Here is a 10,078-nt window from a genome sequence, read left to right on the forward strand (position 1 = left end):
CCCGTGTATAACGCGCACCCATATTTTAAGAGAAAAAATTTGGAAAAAAAGTTTTTTATTGTACATTTTTCAGATATGTGATACCCAATGATAATAATGTATTATGCTAAATAATCTAAAAAAAATCTATATTTTTCTATAAATATTCTAAAGTAGACTAAAGATAAAATGCGTATACATTGCAAAAGACATACTACAGGGTGTTTCTTTAACGATACATGATTTCATTTGGTTATAAACCAAAGTTAGTTTGGTTATATTTTTTATTGGTTGAACATTTATTTGAAAGGTTTATTCCTTCCATTTGATCAGAAAAGAACAATTTTGGTACAATGTTTACCACGATTGACAGATGTTTACCACGGAATACGACCATAAAAATGTACCTAAAAGGGCACATTTGTAAGTTTAGAGGAGACAAAATTTTTACTACCCTTGTATAACGCGCACCCAGATTTTAGAGCTAAAAAACTTGGGAAAAAGGTGCGCGTTATACATTGAAAAATACGGTACTTTGATGCTATCGATTGATTAAGCTTAAGTACCCATTAAACTGAAGAAAACAACATTAAACTACATAAATAAATGTATGTTCATTAAATTTTATTTACATCACATTGATAATTTTGAAAATTTTACCCCACACTTTCTCGATCACAATCACATTCTACGAAGCACGCAAGCTGTAAGTCTAATAAAATGCCAAACTGAGTGCAGTGGTTGCGGTTGATTGAATTGAACTTCCCACCCGTATCTTTATGCATCCTAATGCTAATCCCAACCCGAGCAGTGACCTTTAGCTCAAACCAGCTTCGACGACGACGACGAGTTTCGGACGACTTCCGGACAGCCTAGAAGAACCTGATTTCCTATTTCCTCTCCACCCGGACACCATTAAAAATCAGTCGTGAATTTTTCCCGGGCAGGTACAGGTTGCTGCACAGTTGCTTTGCCGCTCCAAGCCCTCTGGTGTGGCCGTGTTGCAGAGCCACCCCGGCCAAGTCCGGTGCAGATCCCGACAGTTGGCCCACAGATCGGCTGTGGTGCAGATGTTCGTACAGAGTCTATTTGAAGAGAAAATAAACCGCACCATTCAATCGAATTTATCATCGAAACATTCAATTCATTCCGCGAAACTCACCTTGTTCTGCGCGATAGGCAGTGCGAATGGCAGGAACCGCACGGGCGGCCGCGTTTGTAGGGTATGCCCAGTTTCTCCTGGTGATTTCCACTGGACAACCAAATAAACATAAACGTTGATTGCAAAGTGTAAATAAACATTGACATTGATTCGTTTCAACAGGCCGACCGCAAAGCTTTTCGCGATAAATACCGAATTTGTTCCGAATTTCGAACTTTCTCCGGCTGTTGAAACGAATCATTTGACCACACGGCTGGGCCATTTTCGGTTTGGTTAACTTAAAACGCATTTCGCTAAAACAAAGCCAAACTAAGCTCAATCACATCTACACACCGACATTAATTAGGTCAAGTAGCGCCAAGGACAAACGGTCCCGCGTAACGCCCATCTCGTGCCATTAGTTGACCGTCGAATCGTGGAATCAATAAGCAAACAAAAACTCACGGCCATTCCCGGAATGGTTCGTGTGAAGATTTATCATTCGTGACTATAAAATCGAGCAATTTCATTCGAGGATTGGCCACACACGATCCTTGAGCTTCGGAAGCATCTTCTGGCACCATTTTCGCCTTGTTTGGCCAACTCTTTCTTTCGAAATGCGCAGAATGAAGCGTACTTACATGGGACAGTAGTTGCAGACGTAGTTGTAGAACGGTTTCCCCCGTGGGCCTCCCCGCGGGCACTTGGTCAACCCACAGCCGACCTTATGCGTGGCGGCCCACACCATCTGCGTGTAGTGGCCGACGGCAACCAGATCGTTCCTGGCCGAACCGTACGTGAAATTTTGTCGCTCCAAAAACCACGTCCGCAGCGCAAACAACCTGTCAAACGGGTGGGGAATGGGTAAGTGTGGTAAGATACCGTTCAGAAGGGGCGGCACTAAGTGGCCCGCTGGCGCCACGGTCGGTGAGTGAGCCAAACATGGAACGGTTAGAATAAGAAATCGATCAAAATCAACCGCCACCGCCGTCGCGAAAACCTAGGCGGGCCGTGGTCCTGTGGTCAGTTCACGCAAATCTTTTAGTGCGTGGGGAAGTCCCACGTCGTGCCGCCACACATCTTTGGCCAAATCCTCAACCTAACCCAACAAAGGCCGATCGCAATCTTTCTTTTACCACGGGACACGGTGCGTCGAGACGAAGATGTTCTGTCCGCAGGCTCCGTAGCTGTCGATCCACCGACCCTTGGGTGTGTCGTGGGTCAACAACCGACACTGGTTCGCCCATTTCTGCGCCGATCGTGCCGCTCCGTGGTGCCATTTCTGCAATCATCCCAAGAGAAAGAAAAGTTGTATTATCATCTTCACCCGGAAGGAAATACCGGGCATAATTCGATCAGAAGTTGCGTGTCACGTTGAAGATCCTAAATTCGACTATCCTCAATAGACCCATCCTGCTGATCACCCCGTGGTTATCACGAAATCACGCAGCGAAACACTGGTAATGAGTGAGATCATCGCGATGGATGAATCTTTATTGGATCGATCTGAACACGTGCCCGTGGAAGTGATAGCGCGGATCAGGCTATTTGGATGCAAAACAGCTCTCCCGGCTGTTGCAGTTACTTGGGCCGGATTCTCACAAATAGGACACCTGGCACAGTCCCCAAAACGCTGTCGTCAGGGGGCCACACAAGTGGACAAGCCGTAATTGAAGCGTTTCAGTTGAGATTAAAGAAACATTGTGGAGTGTCCGACAAACCGACGCAACGAAGACGCAAAAACCTTGGTTTGGCGGCAAGTTGGAGATCAAATAACAGAGCTTCAGCAGAGATCACCATTACACTGCGCACGTGATCACGCATCCCATAAATCAGCGGACAAAATGAGTCGCAGCCGCAGGCTTATTTTGGCACACAAGTGTCCGCCTTCTGTGCTGAGATCGTGCCAATCAGCTCTCGCTAAGCATTCATGCATAAGGCGGACCGATGCATCTCCACCGTAAGTAAGATCTGTTTCTCGTTTTCTGTTACGGTCTCTCATTAGATATTCATCATTATAGTTTGTTTTTTTTGCATAATTTTCAACGTTTGGGCCACACTCAGTAGAAGGTGTGAAACATTTGTCCCGCTTGATCTGCTGTCTCTCAAGAGTTGCTGCTTTGGTCAGATCATTGCCTGAGTGAGTTTCGAAAAAGGTTTAACCAGTTTTTTCACTCTCGGAAACCAGTCGGTTCGGTTCTCCGTTTCCTTACTTACGGGCCAGGACTTTCATCATTCACTAATGGGATTAGCGTGGGTTATGTTTCTGCTGATGATTCGCTAAACTGCATCGCACTCGCCCCCTACACACGATCGATTAGAGCGCCCAACTGAGCGCCCAACACGGTAACAACCATTAACCCAGCCACGGGGGAAGAAAAATTAAGCTATCACAATAAATTTACCTCTAAACACGTGTAGTCTTCTTCGGCCATCGAGGCAGTCGCTCGCGTCGACTATCGATCGATTGAACTGTCGCTCGGCAACATTCGAAACTCGAATAACTGTTGTCACATACGGATTTGCATATTAATCGGTGCGTTATTGAGTTTCGCAGAGTCGCAAAATCGCGGGCTTGAAAATAATGTTTCTTGTTCTCCTCCTTGCGCTGCGCGATCCAGTGTGTCTTTGGGAGCCGTGTGAGCTTTGTTAGCTCTTTGGGGGCTACATAGGAAATCCTTTTCTTTATCTTCTCCTGTAAACACCATCAAATAATCCTATGTAGATGAGACCAACAGCCAGCCGGCCGGTTCGATTTAAAACACGTATTTCGGAGCACCCGTTTTGGAATTATTCAAATCTTCCGATTTTTCTGCCCGTAACCACATCAAGAAACACCGCGCCCCGCTTCGGATCGCCTAAATCATTTCTAATTGTGCCGATTTACCATATCTGTCCCGGTGCTTCCGATTCCAACCCCTGGGTTTGGAACGGGCCCACCGACTAGGAGTCGGCGAGTATGCATGACAAATTTCTAATCGATTTGAATGAACTTCCAATAATTTATCGGTTTTTGACAAGCCGTGCAACATTTATGCTTTAGAAGCTTCCAGGCTAGAAAAACTGCTACAAGCCATAGAAACGTTTTCGAATCTCCCGCAGAGATCAGTACATAATCCACCGCTGGTTCGGTTTTTTTGTGCAAAACATGAACCACACACAAATCACCTGGACCTGGCAAAAAGTTGAGAGCGTAAGACTACACAAGCAAACTAGCATCGAATATGTTTGCCTAATAAACAACATTTTGTACGAGGCATTTGCCTTGTAGCAAGGGTCACCAATCTGCTAAACATTCGGGTTAAATAAACAACCACGACGAGCTACGACGGTCAAGCAGTAAAATCAACCGTCTTCGGTGACGATCAGCGTGTGCTTCATTTCCGAAAACCAAATTAATTTATTTCTGCCCAGCCCCTTATGCAACGCAGTGGCATCAGTGACACACTATTAGAAAATGAGATCATGCGGAAATGATACCTCTTCCCAGACGTTGCCGTGAATATTCACACCGTTGTAGACAGATCACGGAGAAGCCTTTATGATCTTAGTTTGTGACAGACAGTGCGGGATTGGGGTGTTATTCCTGGTCCAAGAGAGAGTGAGAATCTCACAGCCCAACCCCCGACTCGATTACTCACCATGTTTAACATATTCGCGGCCGGTGGCACCACCTTGGTGCGGTAGTGATCGTGTAGCATCACAATCCGCCTTTGAACTTTGCGCAACCGCGGCGAAATGGCTTTCGTCGGCAGCTTGTCTCCATACAGTCTGGGCACTGTGGACGGGACCGGGTTGAGATTTATATGAGTGGTTTTTTTTTCTTTCTGTTAAAATTTTCATCCGGGATTTATGGTTCTTTTCTGTTCTGCTTCGTTTTTTGTTGATTTGGTTTTTGGCCGTCCCGAACGGGTGTTTCAAGATGTTGAGCGCAAGAAAGAAGAAATGATTTGCGTACACAGCAACATCGCCCGGAGGGAGGCTGAAGTCCTGCTAGGTGGCGGTGTGCAGATGTGCCTTCGGTTCGATTCCACGTTTCTTTTTAACCACGTCAATCACCAGCGCGCATCACCGCCACCAGCAGGAACCAGGGCAGGGATTGAACGAGGGAAATAAATAACATGGAATAGCCGGCATTAGAACGGGCGACATGGCCAGGCACGGGTATGAGATGAATGTTAATGGATGCGGGAACATTGCGTGACCACCGGCGTCGGGTCGAGATGGATCCTCGTGTCCACGGGTCAACGCTTTCGCTGACAAATCAAGAAAGAATTCCGCGGCATTTTAAAAATCGATTATTTCTCAAATTCAAATTCTGTTATTGTTTTCCTATTGTTTCTGATTAGCCATAATAGTATTCCATATAATTTCCTTTGTCGCAATGATTAGGGCTGCCTGGGATTGAAGAACGCCTAAAATATGGACCCCAAAAATTTACTCACCTCTATCGAATCGCCATCCACCGGACAGATCGAAACAAACTACGAACAGCGCAACCGACATCAGGAGCCAGCCTGCGGGTCGTACCATTTTTGGCCACCGTACAATCATCGCGCACTGAGAGAAGCTGCTTCCACGGATTTGGCTGATCGCTGAAAAGATTAGAACGGCCCGAAATTGGAACGATTAACGAGCGATTCAAGAATAACGGTGAACGGTCGGTGAAGCAAAACCCTAACATCGTGACGCACGTTCCTTAATCGTGATCATGTTTGCTGATCAACGATCGAAACGATCTGTTCCGCTTCCCGCTCTGTCGACGTGAGTCTGTTTTGCGTGTTTTAATTCGCACGCACCGAACCGAAATCGACACAGAAGGTGTGTCGTGTTCCAGCGAGGATGCGATCGACGACTCGATCGGGATCGGAACAGTGTTCCGAGAATCGACCCTCGCGTCGCCAACCTCGTTCCCAATTCGGTTGATCGGTTATCGAGTAGGACATGATTCTCAACACTTTCGCGCGTGTTGAGCCCCCGAAAATGCTATAAGTGGAGCGGAAAATAAGACACACACATGGTGGCCGCCGTGGCCACTGGTGCCGAAAGTAACTGAGGATCCGCCGCGTCTTCTCCGTGTGCGAAAAACAGATGGTTGGCGTGAGAAACCGGACCAATGTCACGGCGGAGCGATCTGTCAACTCCCGGGTGTCGCTAAAAAGGTGGCATACGCGAAGGTCCCCATGCGGGGGCCACGTGGGAGTTGAGTTATTGGCTCGATAGCATTCATCGTTCACACTCCGTCACGGAACCCCGTCCCGCGAGCCACGAGAACGCGAATTAGAGTCACGGTTTGGATCGCGCGGCGTTTGTTTTTCTGGTTTTTTCTTCAAAGAAGTTCTTTCGTCGCTCACTTTCTGACCACTGTTTATGGGCACCGGTGTTGATGTTCGCTTCGGGTCGTTTACTATTCCTCCAGGATGCGATTGCTTCCGGTGAGTGGAGTAGTGCAAAAGCACAGGCAGTCTATGTACTGATTAACAGCAGTAACTATTTTGTTAAAATGAAACTTTTGTATTGAAAGACAGCGTCTCGATCGAGTTTCCCGAAAAGCGCACGCGTAGCCGTAAAACAACATAATCCAGCCAAAGGACCAAGGATTTGTCTTGGTAGAACAAAGTAGAACCGACCGAAAAGGGCATTCTTTTGGATCCGATAGCCCCACCGGGAGGGCTTGGCCTGGTTTGTTGCTCTTTGTTTTAACGACTGTTTTCTCAAGTGGCCGACTTGCACGCAGCACCCAGTCGGCTCTTCGGAGCGACCCAATCTCGGGCGCGATAAATTATTTTTACGACTAATTAAGATATATTCGCCATCATCATCATAATCTTCATTTGATGTGGTCGAAGAAGGAACTTGGAGAAGGCAAGTATAAGCCGAACCCAAAAATGATCGCCCATAAATTCAATCAAGAGTCCAAATAGACATTCAGCGGATTTAGATACGCCCTATTCTGGGCCACAATGCGCCGCTAACGTGCTGCCGGCGAGCCGAAGAGCCACATCCTTGACCTGAACTGATCGCGACATCAACCACAACGTGGGGTCAGAAGCACTCGCTGATGGTGCGAGCGATCGCCAAGAAACGCGACGGGTGCCCATCGGCTGTGAGGTGGTCGTAAATTTCATCAACACTCACGCGTATTAATAATTAAGTCGTTAAATCTCACTCGAATGCATTTGGTCGAGCCCCGGTCCGGACAAGAATGGTTTTGGACGATTCTTCTTCCTCCGTCAAAGACCTGCAGACCGTGATTCACGCACAAATCCGTGAATATATGCTGTGGTTGACCACGACAGTAGCTCGTGCGGAAGTAGAAGCGGTACAATGGGAAACAACAGCCCCGTAGCTGGACTGGGATGTGTTGAGTGATGCAGCAGACACCACCACCGACAGTCCCAGTGACAGTGGTCAGGGATAGCAGCTCTCTGCAATTTAGCGTCTCCATACGTACCACGTTCGTTGGCCTCAGACCACCTAACAGAATAAAATACGATAATACATTTTCGACCAATAAATTATATCGTGTAGACTGTTCAACACCTTTGAACGATGGTATGGCTCCGCTTTAAAGACATAACAGAGCCGCCATGAAACGAATATGTTATGCACTGATCGCGATCACGATTCAATCGTTCAATGGGATATTTTTAAACAACATATTTGCTACTTTTTAAAAACAGGTAAATCATGCGTTGGGTGACCGGTCTTTTACCGCCCTTTTTGGGTGGGAATGTCTCATAGTCCACGAATAGTTCACGATGCAGGAAGCTGATACTTACAGGATTTTTGAAACTTTCCTAAAATAATTTCCCAGGCTGGCTGTAAATATGATCTTCACAAATTCTCAAATAACTACTGGTACTAGTTAGGCTTTTACGAAGATTGTTTAAATCGAACACTTTAATCAACTTTAATCAACAACACCTATCTTAGTCCACTCAACACAATAGAGATAACGGCGTAATGATCATAGTTTGGCATCGAATGCGGAATGCACTAGGTACGATACAAATCGATCAGGAATCGAACGGCTTGCGGCGCGTGCTACGCTTACGCCCCTTCGTAGACGACTGGACCGACAAGAACGGACGGCGTTGGCGGTTGACTCATTCCTTCAGATAATTGTGTTTGTCACCCTGAAGAAAAGTTGCAAGATGAAACTTGACTCCTCATCCGATCCTCCTCGGTTCAATGTTCGGCAACAGCGGTCTTGAAGAACGCTACGTAGTGTCTGGACAGTGTACGGCCATCACACTTGGGTACTCGCACGACTACGTCACACTATTACACCATCGAACATACTATCGATCTGTGCGAAATTTCGTTTAACAAACTGCTTCAGGTTTATGATCAACCAAAGAAATTCGAAGTAAAGGATTGACTGATCAACAGTTCACTGACACAGAACCACGCTCTTCTCTTTCGGTTGCGAACCGAAAGACGCTGATGCGTGATGCTTGGCAGACGGACAGACGACGTCTCAACCGACAGACGTCGGGAAGTGGACTGATTTAAATGTGAGAGCGCGAAAAAATATCTCACAAAATATGTGCCATCGGACCACGACCCCACTACCTCGCGATCGAGATGATCGCGGACGACAACGACGACGAATACAACATATGAGACCGACCGACACACGACCAACATAAAGCGCGCGATCGGGGTGAATTGATCGTGAACGGACACTTAAAAACGCCGGGACGCCTGCTTCGATCACAATAGCAGCAACAGCAGCAAACATGCGAATCGTCTCAAATATATTCCTTCCGCCAGTTCCGCTCTTTCTTCACGTCGATCACTTAAACGCTTGAGATCAATCCTAAAAGAGCGCTAACGGCACAGGTGGGCGACACAGTGGAGGCGTAAACGACATCATCTGCAAACCCTGAACAACACGCAGAGCCAATAGCTTTAATACAGTCGGCAACAAAGGCAACCATCGATCAACATTTGCCACGCCTCTATCTAAAAGTAGCAGTATGTGTCGAAAACAATAAAAGTTTATTAATTCACCTCTAAGAACAGAACAAAATTTTTCATTAGAAACTAAAAGTAATTTAATTTTATTCAAAAGATGAAAAACATGAATGAATGAAATTCCTTTTCATCACTAACGCATGCGTCGGAAGGCTTGGAAACGACCGATGGTAACTAGATACCGTGTTTGGCATTCTACAGGCACTGCGCGCTTTTGACTGTTTTATCGATATGAGCGAACGTAGTTGACTGGCAGAAGTGAGTCAAAATATTCGGTACGTTCCCATAATTTATCAAAAATGTCCCTAGGTAGTGAGAATATCAAAATGCTTCAAAAATTATTTAAAAACACTGACGACGATTCATCAGAGGAAGAAATCGAGCAAGATGGGCCACAGTTCGGTTGGTACGGAAACTTTACCTTCACTGCGTGTCGTTTATGTGTCAACGATACTTTTAGGTCCTGGTGATATCGGAGAGTCAACTGCTAAACCAAAAAAGAAACCTGTGGGCGATCCTGCGGAGCACATTGCACCGTCAACGTATGCTCCGCTTGAGAAACCGACAGAAACGCAACCGCAAACCATTGAAGACTGGGAATCGCAACAGCAGCAGGATGATGGAGCCGTGTTTGAGTCTCGCAAGCGACCGGAGTATAGAGTTTCGTACCGCCAAACGGTGGCCACCGAAGATATCTACCTCCAGATGGGTTGCAAATCGCCCAGCACGGCCAGCTGTGAGAGTATGGTCGTCGATGTGTTCCTGACTGGCGACGATTCCGCCATCGGCATACATCACATCGAGCTAGCGGTCAAGGAGCAGCGAATCGTCGTGGCAACGCCCAAACATCGACTTGATCTGGTGCTGCCGCACAGGATCGATCCGGACAAGGGTAACGCAGCGTGGCTGTCGGATGAAAAAACTCTTCGCCTTACCCTACGAATGGTGCGGGAATTGGATTTCGTTAACTTTTAG

At 46.6% G+C, this 10,078-nt stretch overlaps 2 protein-coding genes across 2 annotated transcripts; one reads left to right on the top strand and one right to left on the bottom strand.

The window, feature by feature from the left end:
* Nucleotides 1–901: 901 nt before the first annotated feature.
* Nucleotides 902–5,674, bottom strand: LOC128273988 (cysteine-rich venom protein-like). The gene is made up of 6 exons (XM_053012068.1): nt 5,566–5,674; nt 4,762–4,898; nt 2,257–2,402; nt 1,762–1,962; nt 1,142–1,231; nt 902–1,064 (listed from the first exon to the last, which is right to left on the bottom strand). Exons 1-6 carry the CDS (start codon nt 5,672–5,674, stop codon nt 902–904), a joined length of 846 nt encoding a protein of 281 aa, XP_052868028.1.
* Nucleotides 5,675–9,402: 3,728 nt separating this feature from the next.
* Nucleotides 9,403–10,078, top strand: LOC128274059 (dynein axonemal assembly factor 6). Its single transcript, XM_053012145.1, has 2 exons — nt 9,403–9,505; nt 9,564–10,078. The coding sequence occupies exons 1-2, from the start codon at nt 9,403–9,405 to the stop codon at nt 10,076–10,078; spliced, it is 618 nt and encodes a 205-aa protein (XP_052868105.1).

This window comes from Anopheles cruzii, chromosome 3 (genome assembly GCF_943734635.1).
Source record: "Anopheles cruzii chromosome 3, idAnoCruzAS_RS32_06, whole genome shotgun sequence".
Classification (NCBI taxonomy): Eukaryota; Metazoa; Arthropoda; class Insecta; order Diptera; family Culicidae; genus Anopheles; species Anopheles cruzii.